The 24613-nt window shown below is 40.5% G+C and overlaps 1 protein-coding gene across 3 annotated transcripts in view; it reads right to left on the bottom strand.

The window, feature by feature from the left end:
- CREB5 (cAMP responsive element binding protein 5) overlaps positions 1–24613 on the bottom strand; it is a 1158307-nt gene that overhangs the window by 178914 nt on the left and 954780 nt on the right. For all 3 annotated transcript variants that reach the window (XM_086941709.1, XM_086941711.1, XM_086941710.1), the window contains one exon: positions 21177–21287. In XM_086941709.1, coding sequence (XP_086797835.1) covers positions 21177–21287 — 111 coding nt within the window. The remainder of the gene's footprint in view (positions 1–21176; positions 21288–24613) is intronic.

Genomic DNA, 24613 nt, shown 5'->3' with positions numbered 1-24613 from the left:
GAGAGCTTTAAACAGGACACCCAGTATATTAGATTAAACAGGACACAAATGTTTAATCAGTAAGCAAACCCATCATAAAAATTAAGTGTAGGTAACATTTGGACTGATTGCAACCAATTTTGCATATCCCAAATGCAATCCATGAGATAAAGTACCCCCACCAGCCACACATAATAAGGACGTACAAGTCTCAGTGAGTATGTTACCAGGAGCACAAATGGCAAAACAGCGCCTTTATATGCCGTGGAATGAGACACGTGTTGTATCATGACTATGTGGATTGTGTAAAGCTGTTGAATTGTATTCATTACAACAGGTGATGTCCTGTTCACCAACAATCTGACACATAATACCTGCCTAACACTAACCTCAAATCATATATAACTTCATATCATGCCATGGATCAATATATGTTTTTTGATGAAGTTCACATTTTGCAGGCTAACTGGAAAGCCGCATTTAGGCTGAAAAACGGAATTGAAGCGTTCTCTTTAAAGAGGTGTTTCACACATTTGTGTATGATTGTGAGGTAAAACATGAGGTATTTTATTTTATGTTTCCTGTCCAAACACGGAATCGCATACAACCTCATGAAGTACTTCCTAAACACAACCTTTATTGTGTTAAAAAGTGCCAAAGTCTAAGGTTGAATTTTCTTAAAAGCTTTTGAGTACACTGGATACGATATGAAGTGCTGCAAAGAACAGACTCTGCTATGAGGCTACTCAATAATATATTAAAAATACATATGAATGAAGTAAAAATGATTTAAAAATGCTTAGTTTACTTACTCTTTAAGTAAATACAAAACAAATACAAATTGATTGTTGGGTCTTCCAAATATTATAATGGTACTGAGCAGTACATGTGCAAAGCAGATCCTGTAATAATCGGTGAATGTTGTGATAACTTCACAGGATCATTACAACTAGAGAAAGAGAGTACTCTAACTCTGCCTTTGCAATGGCACTGATCCCTTTCATTACTGTTCACCTCTTGCCATTTGTGGACCCAATTCATAAAGGGATTCCACACTTGAGGTGGGACCTCCGTGCTGCAGTTACCCATTGCAGGGCCCCGCTACAACTGCGGGGCCTCCACCACGATTATGTAGGCCCTTTGTGAATCAGCCTCTTTGTTATTAGTAAGGTCTGAAAGAGATTAAAAATGATTGACATCACTGTGTCATTGACATCACTGTGTCATCTGCAGTATAAAATGCAGGAACTGAAAGTGGTATGGAAAAAGATACCACAGCGTATTTATGAAGGAGAAGGAACATTTAGTATGGTAAATTAAGTTAGGGGAAAAGAGGGAAAGAGATGGAGGCGCAAGTGTACTTCTAATACACATTGTAGACCTCAATAATGGGTCAGTGACTGAATATGTGACATTACAACGCATGCGATACATCGCATGCTATTACAACGAGGTTGTTACAACGACCGCGTTGGTACATCACCTACCATTACAAGGCAAGTCGTTACAACGGCTTGCTGTAGTGGGTGCTGGATGTTGGAATAGTATAATTTACTATTCCAACTCCAGTCTGTGCAATAGTAGGGAAAGTGTTGGATTTTAAATCCAACACCTTCTGCGCCCTTCAGCAAGTCGTTGTAACGACTTGCGTTGTAATCATTCAAAATACACTTTATTCTATATTTGTTAAAATCATAAAAAGCAGTACATAAAGCACAAATAAAAATCACATTGCAATTTACATACAGAATTCAATTCATAGTCGTCCTGGCCTAATTTACAGTTAAAAACATTAATTATAATTTAGATTAAAATTTAATTAAACACACAGGACCAACATTTAAAATGAGATGTTCCCTGGGACTTGTTTATTTCTTAATCTAAATGCAGCCGTTAGGTAAGATGCAACACGAAAAATGATGTGCGTGTTGCCCAACATTTGAAGGAACGACTTGCGTTGTAATGGTTTGCGATGTAACAACGCGGTCACTGTAACAACCACGTTGTAATGGCATACGATGTATCGCATGCGATGTAAACAATGTCTCCCTCAGTGAGTGCACCAGTTTCATTGTCTGTGTCAGAGATTGGCTGCGGGACCTAGTCAAAGACAGACACAAAAACAGGAATGTGGAGGAGAGAGATTGGCACTTAAATAAAGAAACGTGGTACTCATGTTGAGGAGATGATGGAGGAAGTGGTCGGTGTTTGCGGCAAGAGTATCAAGCAACTTGTGTACTGAGTGATCTCAGAGAATAAGGAGATTTAGGGGGTAAGGTGGATAAGTGCAGCAGAGCAGGTCAACTCTATAAATGCCCAACCTACCAAGCCCAGGGGTCCAAGAAAAAGATACAATTGGCTCAGTTATAGCAGTAGAGAAGAGGGATCCCAATGAGAGACTGAAGCACAGATGTAGGAGCAGTGAGAGGAGAAAATATTAGCAATCAGCTAAAAACAGATTGTGTGCTAAGATCTCCAGTGGCTCCTCCACAAAGGAAGAGCATATGTAGCTGAGTGGATTGTTGGTAATTCACCGAAAACCACAGGGATAACATTTGAAACTGACATTTCTTTCAAATCCAAACAAAGGCCCCAAGCATTCCACCCATCCTAACTCCTCTAGCTCTTACTCTAATCCAGTGATTGAACGAGTTTACATTATTTTAAACTGCAAGTCCCATTTTTTCTCTACAAGGAAAATATATTTTGCCAAGGAGAAAACTCTTCTAAAATGCTCATTTTAAATATGGGGCTGAAGCATCTGCCCTTTCCACCCTGTCATCACATTTACTCCTGCGCTTTGTAGGAGTAAATGTGTTCTGTGTAATGCCGGGTTTGAAAACGAGTTCAGAGGCATTGCCCCACCTCCTCCCCCATCCATTGGGCCATAATATATTTTTCTGGGTGTATTGAATTGTGCTGTTTTAAAGCTGGTCCTACATGAACATAGAGTGTGACCACCCACAAATATAAGAGTTGGTGGTTATTCTGATGAGTTTTCATGGCCTTGCTGCAGTAACACTTTACTCTCACTCAATGCAAACTTACTCATGCGGAAAAGTTTACAAAATATAAGGACTTTTCTGCATCAGTAAATGGAATTCCTTTCTCAAAAATCAACAAATTCCGCAAATCAGGTTTTGTAACTTGTCAATTTAAATTCAATGTTTCATTGTGTTTTAATGTGTTATTAACATAATAATTTGAAAAAACTGGTACTTTGTTAAGGGCAGCGAAGGCAGATTCCTTATGGCTCAATCAAAAATACAGCCATGCCAAGTACCAAGTTAGACTTATGCAGTTCAGTTTGGTGATCCGCATCACTGCACTGAAATACAATGTCAAGCCTATACCGCCTCCTCGGCTGTCAAGCGGGAGCGCTGTAACAAAGTGCTCATGGCAGGCTTAGGGGCTCTCTGGCTCATCTGCACAGAGAGTGGTGGTACTATGTAACAAATAGTTACTACGGCCACCCGACACTGCACAACGATATCACTGATGTCAGAAGGACGGGTTGGAGGCAGTGCGCTCAATGGCTACCGAGCGTGAGTTGGTTGGTGTGACTTAATAGGCAATGTACAAAGAAAGGGGGAGAAGGAGGTACTTAAGAACAGGTCATCCTCCTAAAGAGATTAATGTAGCAAAAAAGAGCCCAATATCTGGGTTCAGGGACCTGTCTTGTGTGGTGGCTAACTTCCAGATACTATCTTAAGTGTAGCCCAAACAAGAAAGAAAAAATGTCTTTCTTATAGTCCCCTCACTCACCGGAGTTTCCTCACGGTGACATGCTTCATCATCGGGGTCCTCCCAGTTCTCTACGAAAAGGGGCGTGCTACGACTTGCGAGCTACGTAGGAGCACTGAGTAGTGAAGGACTATGTGTGGTGTAAGGAATGTGAAGTGGAGTGGATGGGTGTGTGTGTGTTTAAAAATACTGTGCTAGTGGGCCTCAATGTTTTATTCTGCTCCTAGACCAGTATGTTAAAAATGGGGTTATACTGTGTACCAACCAATAATGTAGTTGGGTTCAGTATTTGGTCAACATGTTTCACGCTACCCCCAGCGTTTCTTCAGGACCATACAGGGACCAGCCCTGTATTGTACCACTCCTAAAAAACCTAAAGTTAGGAATTTATTAGTGCAACATATATTTACAGTGATTAACGTTGTCCCTATTCGGTACACACGTGGTTCTACATACATACGCTTGACTTTTAAGGCGAATGTATAGTTCAATGGTGAACCTGTAAAAGAATGAATAAAGAACAATTAAAAAACACCTCGCCCCTATCTCTGCCGAGATCGGGGACTTTTTTTCGTCCTTCACAAACATGCACGTTTTTGATACATGCACATATATGCATACAGACTATATGGTGTGGTTTCACCATATTGGTGCGTGCATACTTTCAGATCCGGTGTCTGTTCGCCAGATGCCCAACAAGTGAACTTAACGTGGAAAAAGACAAACGGAAGTGACTATACATAAAACAGTGGACACACATTTAACACACAACCAAAGGAAACGTTTGAATATTTACTTTTGTTGGCGCTTAATAGCACATCATGGTCTCTTAGGGGGGCGGTATTGCCTCGGTGGAAAACAATGCTAGAAGGATTTTTAGGGTTGTAGAAGACGTGGTTAGTGATCGTGCGTCTTTTACATATATCATTTAGTTAGAGGTCTAGTACTCGCTACCCTCTCTTGGCGGTTAGGTCAGATACACTTACTTCCTAATCAGCAACCCGCGCCGTGTTACCTATCAGCTTCCCCTCGGACCGCATCTTGCAATGTGGTCCGCGGGTTTGGTTTTTGTTTGTTTCGATTTCCGGGTTGGAACTAGACCGTCGCGCTCAGGCGGCCATCTTAGATGGATGCAAACGAGCGTCACATGCGTCTTTCTTCCATGCCGTTTGTTACTCGCCCTTATTATCGAACCGGCTTTTTAGAAAACACAATGTTTGGGGTAATGTTATAATAAAAACAAAGAATAAAAATGAAACAATGGGCATTCTTCACAAATAGGGATTGAAGAAAACGTGGACAAAAAAGTTACCACAGGATTAGTTGATATGGTTTATGATATATAACAAATAAACCAAGGATGGAGTGAAAAAATGGAGTTTGAGAAGTATTGTTTTAATCATCTTTTTCTATAATGGTTTTAGGGGCATTATAGTTCTAGGATGTTATTTTTCATGAAAGTTATTTTTCAGCTCTAGGATTCAGGTACATTAGTTTCAGGATGTTATATTTCAACGATTGAAGACACCCCAAGGTATGTCGTCATTCAACCCACTTATATCTGTCTGTAATCTGAAAACCCAGCGTTGCTCTCGTTCGTGAAGAGTTTTTTCAATGTTGTCTTTATTTACCACACACTCAAGGACTACCCATCTCATGTCATTTGGTGTGTGATTCTTCTCAATAAAGTGGTTAGTCATGCGTGTGGTGGATTTCTTACAACGTATGTTGCTTCTATGCTCAACAATTCGAGTGCTGACCTTTCTTGTGGTCATGCCCACATAATGTAAATTGCACGTGCAAGTGATCAGATATACCACCCCACTTGTATTGCAATTGGAAAAGTGTTTTAATTGCCATGTGGTGTTGTTGTTAAAAGTAACTGACTTTGTCACTGCAGTTAGATGGCAAACACTGCAGTTGTTACACGGGTAATGGCCATTCGGTAGAGGTTGTAGTCTGTTAGTATTGATCACTGGTTTAGGTCGAGTATGTACCAGATAGTCTTTCAGGTTCATTCCTCTACGATGGCTGAACATGGGTTTTGGGATATTTAGATCACCACTGTTTAGTATGCTCCAGTGTTTTTTCACAATCTTGCTGACCTGGTTGGAGACTTTGTCGAAAGTTGTGATGCAGATGGGTCTTTCGTTGGTTGAGGGTTTTTGTACCTTTGGTTCCAGGAGGGCATCCCTATTATTATTGCTCGCTCTTTTACAGGCTACTTTTATTACTTTCTTTGGGTAATTTCGTTGTTGTAATTTTTTACTTAGTTCTTCTGCTTGTACTAAGTAGTCTGATTTGTCTGAACAGTTTCTTCTCAACCGTAGGAATTGTCCAAACGGGAGGTTTTCTTTTAGATGTCTGGGGTGGAAACTGTTGTAGCTTAAAAGGCAATTCCTTGAAGTCGGTTTATGGTGAGTGGTAGTTGATAGGGTTCCATCATTTGCCCTGATGTTTAGATCCAGAAACACCAAATGGTTCCTGCTCATGGTGTTTGTGAATTTAAGAAAAGGATCTTGTTCGTTTAGCCAGGAGCAAAAACTCATGGCCTCCTCTTCCTCGCCTTTCCAAATCAACAGAATGTCGTCTATATAACGCTTCCACATTATTATGTGGTTAGTATATGGATTGTTGATGGTCAGAATTTTCTTTTTCTCAAGCTGATGGACATACAATCCCGCTACGCTCGGCGCAAAGGTGCTGCCCATGCTGGTCCCATGTTGTTGGCGGTACAAAGTTTCCTCAAAACGGAAAAAATTCTCTGTGAGGGCTAGACGGCAACACTCAAGCACTATATGTCTTGGTGTATGATATTTCCAGTCTTCTTCAAATAGCACCTCTTCCAGGATTTCCAAAGTTTCCTTGTGCGGTAAACTAGTGTAAAGACTCTCCACATCTAGGCTTATTAAAATACTAGATGTGGGGTCAAAATTGATCTCCTTCAATAGACATAGTACATCCTTGGTATCTTTGAGATACGTGTCTGTTTTTTGAACTATTGGGCGAAGGAAGGCATCAGCATACTTAGACAGGGGCTCTAGAATGGAGCCTATTCCGGACACTATCGGTCTCCCGGGTGGTTGCTCCATATCTTTATGGATCTTTGGGATCGTGTAGAAGTATGGGATTGTAGGTTTTGAATTTACTAAGAAATCAGCTTCTTTTTTGTCCATCCAGTCATTTACTGTGCTCTCCTCAATGAGGTGTGCAATGCAGATCCGTAGTCTTTCAGTCGGGTCTTCCTTGATCACAATATAGTTCCTTGTGTCTGCAAGTAGACGTAGGCATTCTTGTCTATACTTTACAGAGTCCTGTAGGACAATTGCTCCTCCCTTGTCCGCCGGTTTTATTGTGATTGTCTTGTTATTTGATAGTTCATGGATTGCTTCAAATTCCAATTTAGTAGTGTTTTTGAACACCTTGATGGTATTGGGGTCAAGGTCTTTTACATCTTTCATTACAGCTTTCTCAAAAGCTAGCAATTCGACTGGTAAATTGTGAGACGGCGGGACAAAAGTTGAACTTTTCTTCAAACCTGTGTCCGTTTCTCTGGTAATTGTCTTATCTTTGTCTTTGAAAAAGACCTGGAGTTTCAATTTCCTCATGAATTCCTTTAGTTCACAGCATAGTTTAAATTTATCAGTTACTGGAGTTGGGACAAAACCTAATCCTTTATTTAATATTCCAATCTGGACTTCTGTCAGAGATATAGAGGATAGGTTGACCACTAGATCTAGTGGTTGCTCGTCGTGGGTTCCGGTGGCCCCTTGCTGCGTGTGTGTCGTCCCGTTGTTTCCACGGGTTGGGCCCATTGTACCTGCTGAGCTGTTTTCGTTTTTGTTCTCTGGGTCGTCTGGCCTCTCCCTAAAAAAGGGCGGTTTGAATTGCCATGGTGGGAGTTCCAATTTTGGAAAGGTTGTTGTGGATACATTGGTGGAAACTGTTGCGGCCCATAAAAGAAAGGAGGCGGGGGGCCGAAAGGTGGCTGGTAAGATGGCCACATCTGTGGTTGGTTTCCTCGATTTCTACCTGAGTTTCCTCTACCCCTTCTTTGTTTTCTATTCGTTGGGTAGTTGTAATATTTAGGAGAATTGGAATTCTCAGATCCACTGTCAGATCCATCGCTGTCTGTATTATATCCAGGATTCCTGTTACTAGGTTTATAGTCCTCTCGTATGTATGGATAGACTTTTTCATGAGAAAAACTTTTTTTGTCTTTATCCAATTTGATGTACTTGGTATCCTTGAGACTAATCTCAAAGTCTGTCATGCTTTTGTTTAGTTCATCAAGTCTTTTTTTAAGATCAGCAGGTGACTGGAAAGATTTAAGGCGTATTTCTAGGGCCTGTATCTCTTCTTTTAATGTTTCAGATAAACGCGCTGCCGTCTTTATTATCAAGACCAGCCAGTCCCTGGTACAATGCCATGAAATCAATGACCAATCTTTTTTAAATTGTTTATCATTTTGAAAAATGAAGGGTTCATTTCTGACAATTAGACCTCTTGGTGCAGCACTGATTTTGAGATATTCCGCCATCATAACTCCATGGATTAATGTCTTTATCTGTGTTCTTTTTAGTTCCGTTATTTCATCCCAGCATTGATTGGAATCCCCATTGTCTCTGTTGTCTCTATTTGGTGCCCCCGTGTGTGGTAGTATGGACGCCATTACTCTCTCAATTTCTTCCTCTGAGAATGAGAGGCCTGTAATCTCCGCCATTGTTCTTAGTTTCTCAAGGTTGGGTCAGTGGTGTGTGTTACTGTTCTCATAGGACAGGTGTTTGAAAAACTGTCCAAGAATAATATTATTCCCGCAACCAACAGGTTGCCATTAACATGTACAAAGAAAGGGGGAGAAGGAGGTACTTAAGAACAGGTCATCCTCCTAAAGAGATTAATGTAGCAAAAAAGAGCCCAATATCTGGGTTCAGGGACCTGTCTTGTGTGGTGGCTAACTTCCAGATACTATCTTAAGTGTAGCCCAACAAGAAAGAAAAAATGTCTTTCTTATAGTCCCCTCACTCACCGGAGTTTCCTCACGGTGACATGCTTCATCATCGGGGTCCTCCCAGTTCTCTACGAAAAGGGGCGTGCTACGACTTGCGAGCTACGTAGGAGCACTGAGTAGTGAAGGACTATGTGTGGTGTAAGGAATGTGAAGTGGAGTGGATGGGTGTGTGTGTGTTTAAAAATACTGTGCTAGTGGGCCTCAATGTTTTATTCTGCTCCTAGACCAGTATGTTAAAAATGGGGTTATACTGTGTACCAACCAATAATGTAGTTGGGTTCAGTATTTGGTCAACATGTTTCACGCTACCCCCAGCGTTTCTTCAGGACCATACAGGGACCAGCCCTGTATTGTACCACTCCTAAAAAACCTAAAGTTAGGAATTTATTAGTGCAACATATATTTACAGTGATTAACGTTGTCCCTATTCGGTACACACGTGGTTCTACATACATACGCTTGACTTTTAAGGCGAATGTATAGTTCAATGGTGAACCTGTAAAAGAATGAATAAAGAACAATTAAAAAACACCTCGCCCCTATCTCTGCCGAGATCGGGGACTTTTTTTCGTCCTTCACAAACATGCACGTTTTTTGATACATGCACATATATGCATACAGACTATATGGTGTGGTTTCACCATATTGGTGCGTGCATACTTTCAGATCCGGTGTCTGTTCGCCAGATGCCCAACAAGTGAACTTAACGTGGAAAAAGACAAACGGAAGTGACTATACATAAAACAGTGGACACACATTTAACACACAACCAAAGGAAACGTTTGAATATTTACTTTTGTTGGCGCTTAATAGCACATCATGGTCTCTTAGGGGGGCGGTATTGCCTCGGTGGAAAACAATGCTAGAAGGATTTTTAGGGTTGTAGAAGACGTGGTTAGTGATCGTGCGTCTTTTACATATATCATTTAGTTAGAGGTCTAGTACTCGCTACCCTCTCTTGGCGGTTAGGTCAGATACACTTACTTCCTAATCAGCAACCCGCGCCGTGTTACCTATCAGCTTCCCCTCGGACCGCATCTTGCAATGTGGTCCGCGGGTTTGGTTTTTGTTTGTTTCGATTTCCGGGTTGGAACTAGACCGTCGCGCTCAGGCGGCCATCTTAGATGGATGCAAACGAGCGTCACATGCGTCTTTCTTCCATGCCGTTTGTTACTCGCCCTTATTATCGAACCGGCTTTTTAGAAAACACAATGTTTGGGGTAATGTTATAATAAAAACAAAGAATAAAAATGAAACAATGGGCATTCTTCACAAATAGGGATTGAAGAAAACGTGGACAAAAAAGTTACCACAGGATTAGTTGATATGGTTTATGATATATAACAAATAAACCAAGGATGGAGTGAAAAAATGGAGTTTGAGAAGTATTGTTTTAATCATCTTTTTCTATAATGGTTTTAGGGGCATTATAGTTCTAGGATGTTATTTTTCATGAAAGTTATTTTTCAGCTCTAGGATTCAGGTACATTAGTTTCAGGATGTTATATTTCAACGATTGAAGACACCCCAAGGTATGTCGTCATTCAACCCACTTATATCTGTCTGTAATCTGAAAACCCAGCGTTGCTCTCGTTCGTGAAGAGTTTTTTCAATGTTGTCTTTATTTACCACACACTCAAGGACTACCCATCTCATGTCATTTGGTGTGTGATTCTTCTCAATAAAGTGGTTAGTCATGCGTGTGGTGCATCGGCACATGCGGGCGGGCCTCTGCGCAGTTCAAACGGCAGACTGTTGTTGCAATGGATTTCGTTATGGCACCGTTGCTCGCACCGCAGGTTGTCGCATGGTAGGTTGCAATCGGACCCGACCCCATGTTGTGTGCTTGCTGGTTGGATGCGGCACAGAATCATGGCATTTATTAGGAGAGCTCGCTGCTTGCACACCCACGGTATCTGGCACTACTTCTGGACCCGACGCCATCTTGTGCCACGGCCAGCGTGTGTATCATCTGGGCTGAGCAGATTTGTTGCCGGGAGACGGAGTCAGTCAGCAACAGTCCACCTATTGCCGCTGCATCAGCTTGTCACCTCCTTCAAAAGTAAGTATTGTCAAAGTCTGTTCAGTGAGACACAATATGTAGTGCTCACTTTACTATCAGGCTATTCTTTTCTTCATTCCGAGCTGCCTGGGCCCCTGTACTCAGTCACACAGTCTGTCTCTGCTCAGTTTTTGAGCTGCGTTACTAGCGCACTTCCTAACTCGAGTCGTTTTGGGTGGGGGGTGAGTACGACTACTAGCCACTGACAAGACTGTGGCTGTGCAACTCACCTGGTTATAGTGCTGCGGGCGGTACACCAGTCGGACAACAATCTTCCCAGTGCCGAGCTGAAAATAAATTACAGCTGCCTGCCTAGCTGTGATCTAAATGAGTGACTCCCACTCTCTGCTTTCCAATGCAGTACTGCTTACTGCTCATGCCGCCAGTGGCAGTCGAGTGAGTCTGTGAGTCACTCATTTAATTATAATTAAATTATTCCAGACCGCTTTATCTATTTTTCACAATTTTGGCTACAGTCTGATGAATGAAAGTCGATTATTTGTTATGATTTGCAGCAGCTAACTTAGAGTTTCTCATTGCTCAAATGGGTGTAATTTCTGATATTTATATGTTTCCCTTGTCTTCATTGCTTGATTTTGCTTGCGAGAAAATCCCACTCGTAGTCGTTGAAATGTCACTCATAATTACAGTGAAATTATTAAAATGTGACACATAGCAATCTGAAACTTTGACAGCTATGCAAATAGCCACGAGGATGTCAGATTTTAGCGAAAGGCTTAAAAATGCTGTGTTGCGAGGGAAACTTCCAAATATCAAAATATAATATGGTGTGTGACTGCTGGAAATCCTAGCATCGGACTTGTATGACAGATGAAAAACGCCAACAGGAGAGAGAAGATCATGTGTAAGCTTAAGAAAATCAGGTACCAACAACTGCTTATATTTCATGATTGTGATGCTAAATAGCAGATGAACTGCTTGTAGCATTGAGCTTCGAAAACTCTCCTATAGGCAAGACTAGCACAAAATCAATCATGGCGTCCTGAGTAGGAAAATAGAGAATAATTTTGAATAAGCCAATAAAGAACCATGCAAATACATGTGGTGCCATAGGTTAAGTTACATTGCACCACTCCAGCCTCTGGGCTGGGTGTAATGGTGGAATTTTTTTCCCATGAAAATCCATGACAATGTACATTTTCTTACCTGGACGCATACCGTACTTAAACAAGCATTTGCAATGCAATAGGTCTCGCATTTTAGAAACTTTGACCTATTGGTATTGTAAATGACACATGACTTTATATCTCAAAATGCCCCTTTTGGTTTTACGTGTTTACATTGTTCCTCAGGAAACACGTTTAATGGTAACAGGAATTCTGAAAAAAATATAAAACTTTAAACAAATAAACATATTTTCATGTTTGCATCATCAAAAACAAAATAGCCTGTTAAGGCCTTTTAAGATTCTGGAATAATTACCGAAAAATGTAAGCTCTTGCTATCTCAACTTTGAATTTATAAAAACTATTTTATTTTTGGACTGTGTGTAATTTTTATTATGGGAGGGTAATCTCGTGTAGGCCACGATCATTGAGCTAAAAATATCTAGTGAAATTTCTTGTTTTACTTGCTGACTGCTTTTTCTCACGCTTAAACTTGGTTGGAACTGACATCTGTTGTGGGACTAGTGAAACTTGAAGTGCACTTTCTCTTACAGTGTTAGCCAGGCGCATTTTTGGGTGTCTTGGCGCTGGATGGACAAACCTTTTCGCTGATATCTCGCAAGGTTTGTAAATAAATGTTTACCCAGCGTATCTTTGTCTTATGACTGAATGGACCCTGAAAAGTAGCATGAGAAACAGGAAATATTATTTACTCGTAAACAAATGGTAAAAATGGGGCTCTGAAGATAAAAACTATTGCAACAGTCCCAATTTTCACACAGGTGTCCCGGTCCTTGTGTACCCCCTTATAAAACCTGTAGTTTGACTATGCGAAAAAAAACTATGCAGCTTCGTCCACCCCACACTTAATTGCACTTTAATATAGGCCACGCCCCTTTCTTTAGACGAGCCGTGTCTAAAGAAAGGTCCGCGGTTGCAATGAAAGTGAAAGTGCGGTATGCAACACTTTTAACTTAAAAGCATTTGTTTGTCAAGTTGACAAACAAGTGCTTTTTTGTGTGAAATCACCCAGTGAAAGCCCGAATGGCGTGCTGAATGAGCTGAATGTTGCAGGAAATTATGCCGTGCCTACAGTAGGAGAAACGTATTATAGAAAATAGTGCTTACAGACTAAATAAGACTACCATGTAACAACCAGAGTAAAAGGGCCAGTCCTCATGAGAGGTTACAAATGAAGACAAGGCGGTACTAAGGAGGGACTAACAAACCTATAAATGAATCAGAAGCCAGCATTAATGACGGACAATGATGGAAGCCAATGGCACATATGGGTGGAAAGTGGGCGGGGCTTCAAATCCATATTCCAATACAGCATGCCTCGCAGAGAAGCGCATGCGCTGCCAGACTAGCCCCAAAAAGTCTCCCAAGATTCCAGAAGGATGATAGCTCAATTAGAAAATGTCCCTTAGAAAGGCACTTTTTAAGTGAACCAGATTCTTTCAGGTATCTTGCAAGACTTTTTAACGTGTACTGTACCTTTACATGTAAAGAATTATGCAAATTTATGTAATGCCTAATTTTGAGACAAAACAAATTTTACCAACACTATTAAGATTTCACCCAGGCCTACATTTGGGCCATTCCTGATTCTACTGGGGTGCCTAGAACCGTGTTGTGGTACAACAGGTCCTGCATGCACATAGGATGTATCAGGTTGAATAAAAAAGTGGGGCAGTAAGGGCGAGGGTGGAAAAAAGAAACAACATTACTTCTTTCTTTGTGCGTCGGAGACTTTTTAATTACAAGACACCATGGACCTCGTGTTTTCCTTTGCTATAATGTGGCTGATCTTTTCCTCCAAGGATGGTCAGTTCAATTTTAATAAACATATAGCTATCTTTATTGTGTTTTTTCGAGACAGCGGTCTTGCAAGTGAGATATTCTGAGAGAGAGCAAAAATACTGCACAAGGAAACAGTTGCTAAAAGACGTTACTTAATTTCAAATAGCAAAATAGCGATTTCGAAAAAGGAAACTTGTGCTCAGACTAAAGGTAGTTCCCTGGTTTAGAAAGGAGTTGGTACATTAACGCCCACAAGGAACGTGCCAGTTCCTGTATCCACAGGTTGCGGTGACTCATGGGAAGAAAAGAGAAACATTGATTCAAGCTGAAAATGGCTGAAGCAGGGGAGGCATGTGCAACACTAGATAAAGTGGAACCGACGACCAAAAAACAACAAAAGTTAGTGTATCAAAATTTTAGGACACTTTCAGGCACGTTCCTGCATTACTTGACATTCTCTAGTACAAAATGTTATGTACACAGTGTGGGATATTTCAGTATCAGCGGTGGCACAGCCCCATACGCCATGTTTGTACGCTAACTGTCACTGGCTAGTACAAAATGTATTGTACATCCTGTGAGATATTTTATAATTGGAGATAAAAATGCGCAGTTCAATGAATACAACGATGGCAATATTTTGCACTGTTTGCACATGTTCTGTAGAATTTCATTGTGTCTTTTGCTGTACTTTACAAATGTGGGTCTGCGTTTTTCATTCTTAAATAAAGAGTGATTGACAATAGATAATAATAGATTCTCAGGCATATCCAGCCTTCCAACCCTGCCAACTGCTAAGCAATAGATAGACTACACTTTGGCCCCAACTATCTAATCTGTTACTCTTTTTTTTTATTATATGATGTATTATCTTATCTTATCTTATAATGCATGGCTACCACCTACCAGGGGTTCTTGGTGGCAATATCCCATCCTACGAGGTAGGCCTGTGGAGTTAACCCTGATATATTAACTCCATTGCAATATTAAGGCAAGCCCAAGCAGACTAGTGACTGTTCAGTTGCCTTGCACATATTGGAATCTGGAAATGTCCTGTCATTTTACAATGCCTCCTTTTCTTATCCAAGTGATGTCCTCACTATACTTTGGAATTATGAAAGTACTCAGAAACTGGACCACTCATTCCCTGATTACAAGTTGCACAGAATATGGCAAAGGATTACACCTCGTAAATATGTTAGCCCACAAGTCACACAACTCTTACTGACTTCTCAATTTCCGGCCTAATCTGTACATGATCTTGAATCATACTTTGGCCTCTGACCCTATACATCACTACATTCACCCTAGCTAGTTTCACACTCTACAGTTACCCACATAAAGGTATGCTCAGCCTTTCATTTAGGGATAACATCCATGTACACTTTTATGACCCCTAAACCCGATTTTACTGGCCTTCACATTCCTAGAACCAATCCCAACATCTGCCTACAAAGTAACTGGTACAGGTCCTTTCTACCCACGGGAGAAGCGTGTGCCTTTGTTCTGACTTACCATAGCCTATACTCATCTGTCGGCGCCAGAAGCCGCCCGTGCTTGTAAGAGTGGTGAGGCGGGTAGGGAAGGGATCCGACATACGGTGAGGAGGGAAAATTCAGTAAATAATTGATTTTCCCTCCTTGTCATCTGTCTAATTCCCCCCCCCACCACCACGCCTCACCGATCTTACCTGCACGGTCCGTTCCGGGTCTGCACGCCCCTAACGCTGATGAGACTTTGAGTTGTATTGTAGTTGTTTTTTTACATTAAGAAGTACGTTAAATGATTATTAATGTATTCAGCAATTAATCACACTATATGCCAGCTATGATTACCCACTGCGCTTGAGTGTATTCGGTTAAGTGCGCACAGATGAACACAACAAAGGATTTATTCAGTACTGGTAACATTCTAGTTTTTATGCACATTCAATATTTATCTCATCGTCTCGTTTTGTATATCATCTACTGTTACACACATACATTGCACTAAATACTGATAACCTGCATGGATACTGCTTTACGGGTCATGGGCTAATCTGGAAGTTTCATATGACCTATAAAGTCTAGTGTGACTGGATCAAATTCTAACTCACCCCAGGCTTTGACGAGATAGACTCCGGCCCACTCTTAGCGACCTTTGCAAGCCTCCAGAAGTTTGCTGCCAGTACGCGTTTGAATGAATATCCAAACCCACTATCCTGTCTTGGGCATCCTGCACTGCTGCTGCACCACTGCCATGTGGTGGTCTTATTAAAAAAAATTGAAAGGAACATATCTAGGACATATTCGTTGATAAATATTTCAGTTATAATGCTTAAAAAGCGTACAGTGCTAAAAAAAACACAATCAGTGCACTTGGCAAGATTTTTCTAAGCTGACATGCCAAAAAGTATTTTACAATCATGTACTGCAAATTTAGACTCTCACTTCATTGCCCCTACACCCCACTAGCTAGGTCTAGGTCTTACAAGTCTATCTACCTGCTGTTTGCACAGAAATTTAGGGGCCGATTAGGATGGAGGATTTTCCGCCTCCTCCGGGCCGGCGGAAGCCACCTCCGGCCCGGAGGAGGCAGAAAATCCATTGCGGGCTCACCAAAGACCCACCGCCACATTACGATGGCTGGTGGGTCTTGGTTTATGTCCGCTGCTTTTCCGCCGCGGTCGGATTACAACCGCGGCGGAAAAGCTCTCATTTGGCTGGCAGTGTCTATCAGACACCGCCGGCCAAATTAGGAAGCATTTGAAAACATGCTTTTCCGCGGCGGTTTTTCCGCCGTGGAAAAGCATGTGTACTTTTGATTTTGGGGGCCCGTTGCGGGCCCCCAGGGTGTTGGTGGGTGGGGGGTGCACATGGGGGGTACCTATGGTACCCCCCAGCATTTACATGCACAATGCGGCAGGCACCGCGCGGTGCCTGCCGCTTTATGCATGTAAATGTTACACATGCACTTTTAACATTGCTTCAAGCAGCACCCGCCGCAATGTTAAATATCCAGGATGTGACCGCCAGGGTGGCGGTCACATCCTAATCGCACATGAGGGAACGCCGCAGCCCATGCGGACGTTCCCTCATACTCTGGGGTCGCGGACGGACTCAAGTCCGTCCGCGATCCTAATCGACCCCATAGTGTTGAATAGGAAGGGTTCTGCACTCTCTGCCCTCCTGGTATGCAGAATAACTCACAAAAGAATGCAGCAAAGCTGGTCAGGCCTGAGACATGGCAGAGCTGACAGCATAGGGCCCTCAATGGAACGCACGGCTAGGGGTCTCACTGCGAGGCCATACTAGCTTAGGTAAGTACTAGGGCTAAGTGTGTTGCAGCCTCTGGAAGTCTCCTGCTCTAACTGTGACTCCTCTGCCACACCACAAGCCCACTGAAAAAAGGATCTCCTCAGCTTTTCCTCTTCTCTGTCCAGGTGTGATCACGCAGATAAATGTATCAATTAGAAGAAAGCTTTCTGAGCGGTCTCCCTATCAACACTGCGGAGATGGGGAGGAGGCAGACTCTTGACACTCTGATCTTCTCTCTGGACTATCTTCCTTTCTCTCTGAAAATGAACCATGGCTTTGAGATTTCCACAATGCCTCATTCCTCTCCCTGTCACAACTTTGCTTCACCCAAATGTTTTCCTCAGTGCCTGCCCTCTCTGTTTTAGGTTTCCTCCTCACCACCCTTCCCCAAAACCACTTGTGATATCTTCATTTCTACTAGCTAATCATACACCTAAGATGGGTTACCAATTATACACTGTCTCTGCCTGGTGTGATAGTACCATTTTGTGAAGGACCAGCCCATACACAGGGTTAATTCCTCATTCCCTTATTTCTTGCTATTATGGCCAATGATTTCACTCCTTACAGCTCCCTCTTTTTCATTGCTCATATACCTCCCAAATAAGACGCCCTGCAGTGTGATGTTTTTAGAAGAAGTGTTAGCCATTGATATATTTTAAATTGTCTTAAATCTTAGGCATGGTGCATGACAAATAAACTGGAACTTCTTTGGTAACCTTCATGAGTTGATTCTGATTTCCAAAGCAGATACTGTTCTCAAAGTATTTGGTTTGGCTCAGGTATACTTGGATCGAAAAGCATTGGCCTAGCCCAAAATGAGTTAACCAGCTTGGAACGAGATGCTGTCACCTGCCAGGAAAGGTATCACTGTCACTTTGTGGCATGGCACACACACATCTTTCCCAGAACTTTTCCTTGGCAACGGGCAACCTCGTGTTTGGATAAATGATTAAAAGGAGGTTTGAAAATAATGGGCGGTGTCTATCGTACTTAGTTTGCCTGCAAAAAAGACTTGGTAGCAACACTTTACACTCATTGGTATTCTACAAATACTACTGACCTATGTTCAGAATCATAGTCAATGGCATTCAATAAACAATCAACCTTAGACTTCGGTGAACTTCTTAGTTGGTACTCTCATTCACCTGAGGTTTGAGTTTATATAGCGACTGAGACAACAGTCAAATATTTCCCTCATTTGCCATGCTTTTTACTTGCTTATTTCTCCCTTTAAAACGTTATTTAAAGGCCTGCAGTAAAATGATGCACAAAGCGCCAGTTAAAAAAAAGCTGTAATTAAAAAGCTGAATGCTTAAAAATACAGAAGTGGAAAAAAGGTGGTGTACAAAATATTTTTATGGTGTATGCTTTGCTAAATTATGTTGTTAAAATGGCAGCAGGAGGCCCTAAAAATAGTAAGCAGAAAAACCTCCTGTCACCACAACAGTAGAACTGTACGGGGGCAAAGCACTAACCAATAGGAAAAAGGGAGTGGGAGCAGGGGTGGTATGCATAGTGAACACTGCATGTGAGGGCCCTGCAAGAAGCATGTTGCGCCCACCATGAAAGAGAACTACAGTATGTGCTTGGGCAGAAGAGCAAGGTTCGCCCCCCCCCCCCCCCCCCCCCCCACAAAAGGAGACAAAAAGTTGGTAAAGGTAGGGGCGACAATAGGGACAACAGAAAAGGAGAAGAAGAGTAGAAGGGCTGGGGGGTGCATGGGCAGGGTGCCGGGATGAAGAGTGTGGTCTTGCTACTGGTAAGGAACAGGGGCAAGGGTGGGAGATGTCCCAACTTCAATAGATGAGCAGTCAAGGAGCAAGGGCAGGTGGGTCAACGACAGTAAATTTAAAGAAAAAAATCATTTTAAAAACTATTGCTACAAAAATTTCAACTTGACTTTCAAGTAGTCGACATTTTCAAAGTCCTCACAATTATGTACATTAATTTTTAATTTGAAAAATAATATTATTTATTTTAAATGTTGGGTGAGGTGGGTGGAATGCCTGCGCAAGGCTATTAATAGACCAATTTCTTACTCACCTCTGCCACCACTCAGTCTCCACATCAGGCAGAAAATAGTCTTTTTATTATATCTATAACCCTATGAAAGTAAAACGGTATTATTATGTAAGATCATCTAGTCATTTTGATGTTGTAGACTGGATGGCGAAAGAGGTTTCAAAAGTTTCAGTAAAAACTAAACTTTGCTCACTGTAGTGTGAATCACTTCTACTGGCTACACTTCAGTAACATGCTTTTAAATAGACCAATGCTTACTAGCTTTCACTCCTGGTACGAATCCTATGCAAAAACGTCACTCGTAATTTTGAGGGGGAGCACGTTAGAATCACCCACATGTACGCTTAAAGATGTATTTAAATAACATGCTGTTTCCATACCAGTCCAATGAACTTTACTTCTAATAACAGAAGTCATTTCAAATTTGAAAAACAATCGCGTATTTCTGAAATTGTTTGTTTGCCATCTCATACAATTTTGCACACTGCATCCTTTTTTATGTCATTCAGTCAGTGCAGGGAGTGAAAAGCTGATGAAAATTTACAAATTCTTCAACAGATCTGGAGTGAAAAGCTGATGAAAACTTACAAATTCTTCAACAGATCTGGAGGGAAAAGCTGATGAAAACTTACAAATTCTTCAATAGATCTTTTCAGAAGGCTGCCGTACAGCACACAGAGCCTTTCCCCCAAAGCAGTGGAGCGAAAATCATAAAAAGGGTTAATAATAACATTTACCACTCTTGGAGTTAGTTTTAAAATGTGGACATGTCCTCCTGTTATCATCAGTGTGCCTTTGAAGGTAATATATTAATTGACAACAGGTGTATGGTTTTTATCCATTACCATGCTACTATTGGGGGTTTATTACAGTCGGTCCCATTGGGACCAAAGGCAGTGTGATGACACTTCCTGGGATGCCAGCAGGTGTCAAAGGTGAACACTTCCACTGCCCCTGCGATGTTTTAGGAAATGATGTCACTGCATTTGGGAATGGATCTGACATAGTTTAATTCATTCCAAACTGCATACGTTTATCACCTTCCTTTATGGTGGCTAAATCGGATTTGTAATTCATACAGCTCTAAATAACAGGCCTTACTATGTGAAAATACTGTACTAAGAACACCTTTTGACCGAGTTACACACCTTCGGGTGACCAAGACACTTTAAACGGCTAGAAATCAATCTCTGAGTCACATTGCATGGTTTTAAAATGAAGCACCTTGTGAGATCAACCTGCTGCACATAACAAGAAAACCAACTGTGCTAATAAACATCTACTGCACAATGCAAAATAAAACCACTAATCTTGCTTGTTTCCAATATGCACAAGAATGCTGCAAAATACAAAATTCCAAACCAAGAGAAATTTCTCAATTCCTCTATATGAGCGATAATTTAATTTGGCTCTTGTCCAACACTGATGATTAACAGATGTATGTCCAAATATTTCATACAAACATATCAATGGCAGCAATATAAACTGCAATATATTGGCTTGCCATTATCATCAAGGTAGCATGCATAGGGCAGTGTATGTTTACTATTCTAATTCCACACCTATTGCTTTGAAGATATTGTTCAAGACAATATTTTGCTGTCGTTATTGTTGGTGATTTCAGAGTCGATAATGATAATATGGTGCTTTACAGTGATTCACACCATAGTCTTCAAGCTAACATATTCATGATGAAAACCATTGCAGCATTTCCTGTTATCTCACTCAAATCCTTATCCATGATACATTTTTTAACTCCAACTTTAACCGTTATTCTGAACTATATTCATATTAGGAAACCAGTCACTGCTCAATGCACAATTTTCACAGGCAAACAGATCTCTCCCACCAGAGGGCAAGGAAGGAACATTTCTCATCTCAATTTAATTCGGGAGTTTGAAATCATTCAAAAGCATTGAAGCAACACAAATTATGATGGAAAATGCAATGCAACTGGAAGTGTATTGATGTTTCAAGCACACGTCATAAGAGTTTTATCATTGTCTTGGACATGCTTTCGCACATATATTTTCAGGGGAGCATACATCTGAATAGGCAGTACACAGTGTTTAAAAGCATTCAATATTATTCACAACAAATGGACACGTAAGATATTCATGGATAGTTACCATTTTGGCTTCTGAATGCATCTGAGGGCCTTGAGGTGAAACACAGGAGTTGTTCATGTTGGGCCCCTGCATCCCCATGATGTTAGAGTTCATAGACATCTGTCTGTCCATCTAGTAACACAAAATAAATAGGCACTTGTCAATCTATGCACTGTGTTCTCAGTGTATATGACCTTCCCTTTTACAGGAGGTATGGGTGCAGAGGGGTAGCTAGTCAGGGCTTGCATTGGGTGATACAATGACAAAGTGTTCTTTTTCTAAAGTAGGACTTTGACTTAATGTTAAGTGGAGACATAATACATTTATGACTTTTTTGCAAATTCACAAGGAGACAGAAGGTATTCATGATATGTCAGTTCTGCTTTTGTGTTTACAATTTGTAGTAACAATGGAGAGATAAAGACAGAGTATATGAAAGAGTGAGTAATGAGTGGGAGATGAGTGAGTTGCAAAGTAAGTAAAAAAATCAAGCCGAGTATTAATTCCAATCAGTGCCTTTTTCATTCACCACCATACACTCCTTGCTCCTTTTTAGCTCTTTCATTGATTTAGTAGATCCTCTAGATTGGAGAACTTATGAAAACCCATTGATGTAGCTGGTATTAGCAGAGTAGGGCAATTCAAGGCTTAAGATTCTGGCTATTGGACCATTTTAAACATGGTATTCAGAAATGGCATCTACAAAACAGTGATTACGGAGAGTGCTGAAGAAACTAAGGTCTAGGGGTTTTTCTTAATAGGGAATGGATCTTGTGAAGTTTTAACAAAGTACAACAGATGAAAATTTCACAGGGCTACAGATGTCTTGGAAGCTTCAATGGCAGAAGTAGAAACACCAGAGGCTCATGCAGGTGTGCATGTTAGTAGCAAATGAGGGAGGGACGGGGAAAAGTGGCTGGAAAATGGCAAATATTAATGAATGAGAGGAGGGGGATTAGGAAAGAGTAAGGAGGGGCTACAGAGGGTTAAAGTAGGGGCTTGCACCCACCCACACAAGAGTAATCCCATTACAATTCGCAAACTACACTTCTTTAGTTACTACAGTCACAAAAGACCTAAAACAGTCATAAGTGTACTCCAGTTTGAAGTTGAGTAAATCCATCGTCACACATGATCAACCACTGGTACTACAACGTCTTTGTATGAAAAATAATGGCGGTATTAAAATAGAAACCCATTGGAAATATTGTTAAAACAAAATTAATTTATTTTACCTTTTCAAAAATATATATATTTAGTTTAATTTAAAAATCAAAATAAATATAGAAAAATATATAAATTATAAATAAATATGATTTTTTTTAAATGTATTTTATTTTTTAATGCAAAATTAAGTGTAAACTATTTTTTAAATACCTAAATTAATTTGAAACAATTCTATACATAACTTTTAGCAACTTTTAATACATAATATATACATATAAACATGTACTTTCGGTAGATATTCTTTAAATAAAGTTTTAAAAGTAGTCATTTTAATTTAATATACAGAAATTCATTATATTTTTAATTCAAAATTACAATAATAGGGCTGTAGCATGTCTATAAAATGGTCTTAGTTTTAAGCTAAAATCATAAAATAAGTTTACATTAATAAATAAGATATATATTTTTTATTTTTTTCTGTTAACTTTAAAAACTTTAGCAGAGGGAGATCTCCACCCTGATGGTGGAGGTTTCCACCAAGTGTGTGGAATGTCAACTGCAATCATAAAGAAACTACTAATAGTTTTTTACGGTCCGATATAATGGTTTAACTGACTCCACCCCCTGTTTCAGGGGGTGGAGACATGTAAGTTTACACTTCTGAGTAACTTTATTACTCATAAATGGTGATAGCCAAAAGTAGTAAAGTTATTCAAAAGTGTAAGAGTAAACTTACACTTATGGATTTATGTCACATGTAAATTTATCTTTGTGAATAGCCCACAATGATTCTATTATGACTTTTTTTGTGCATACCTTTTGCGTTTTTTTCTGATCCATTACCTTTCTAATTTTTACTTTAAAACTAGTGATTAAATTGTAAAGGAATGAGTGATGGCGCCCAAAGTTTTTCTCATAAGCCCACCACCCACGCTGCCGAATGTCAGTGTTTGCAATTATCAAGGGTGTCTAGTCTTGAATACAACCCATCCCGCTTTCATCCATCACCCTATATTTCCTGCTCCTTTGGCTCACTCTTATAGATTATTCTTCACTCCTGCTTTCTCACTTTGTCATTGTTGTTTCATCTTGTTCTTCCTTTCTCTGCCTTTTCCCTCTCGTTCTGCGTCAAAGTCTGATGATGAAGAACAAGTTCCAGTCCCCCAAAAATGAGTGCCGGTGGACCTTAACTGCAACAACCAGCTCAAGTTAAGCATGATTTAACACCTTTGACTTAGCCTTGAGTCAAAACACTTGGCTTGCCGATTCCAAAAATATGCACACAAATCGTAATTTCCATAAAACACTGAATGTGAGGCTTTACAGTATGTGCTACAGTTCTGCACTGGTCATAATTTTATTGCAAAATATGTCTCCCAAAGGAGGTCAGCGGCTGCCATCTGGACAATGTTATGTCAAGGGCGAAACTCAGCAGGACCCAGTTCATGAACATTAAGAAGCTCTTTCTATAGAAGGCTCCAGCAAATGCAATGGCTTTAAAACCAGAAAGCTATGTCTAGGTTACTTGTGAATTCCATCAACAGATTTTACCATTTGCTCCAAAAACCTATGAGGAGTGTAAAGAGGACATCCTTGACAATAGTATGCTAAAGTAAAAAGTCTAAATTGAGATAAGCTTGGCCAAAGGCGATGGCATCCTCACCATGCAGAACTAGAGAACAACCTTAAACAAAGTATAGCTTGCAGAGATTACAGGACACTCACATCCTCTGTCCTCCCATGAATATTTCTCATGGATCTTAAGGAATAATGAGACCAGTTGTCACCCGATCTACTCAAGAGGGTTCACGGCTGACTACGCATGTGGGCAACGCAATCCAACTTTGAACAAAACAGACTGCACCTTTTATTGAGTTGGCAAAACATTTGTCTTTCAAGACGTCTGCTGTTCATTGTACCCTGGCTAGCTTTAGCAGGAGCATTAAAAGCTGATAAATACCACACTGATGAAATTGACAAATATTGCATAAATAAATGGTATATGTTTCTGCAAAAAAGTGGTACTTTGGGTATTTTATCTTAACAATAGTAAGCTTTTACACGTTATTATTACACATTAACCTAAAAAATGTATGCATGTGTTAACTGCTCCACTGGGTCACCATTTTCAACAAACATAAAAACAATGTTGTTGAAAAGATATGCTTTCTGGATAATTTCTCATTTTTCCAACTGTGGGTACTACTTATTTTAGCACAAAACTCCAATTTTAGCAGTTTCTGAAGTGATAGTTGAACAGTGTTGTATACTTTGTCATGAAATACAAAAAT

The sequence above is a fragment of the Lissotriton vulgaris genome, chromosome 10 (genome assembly GCF_964263255.1).
Source record: "Lissotriton vulgaris chromosome 10, aLisVul1.2, whole genome shotgun sequence".
Taxonomy (NCBI): domain Eukaryota; kingdom Metazoa; phylum Chordata; class Amphibia; order Caudata; family Salamandridae; genus Lissotriton; species Lissotriton vulgaris.
The sequence above is the reverse complement of the archived record's forward strand: the minus strand, read 5'-3'. Positions and strand labels throughout refer to the sequence as shown.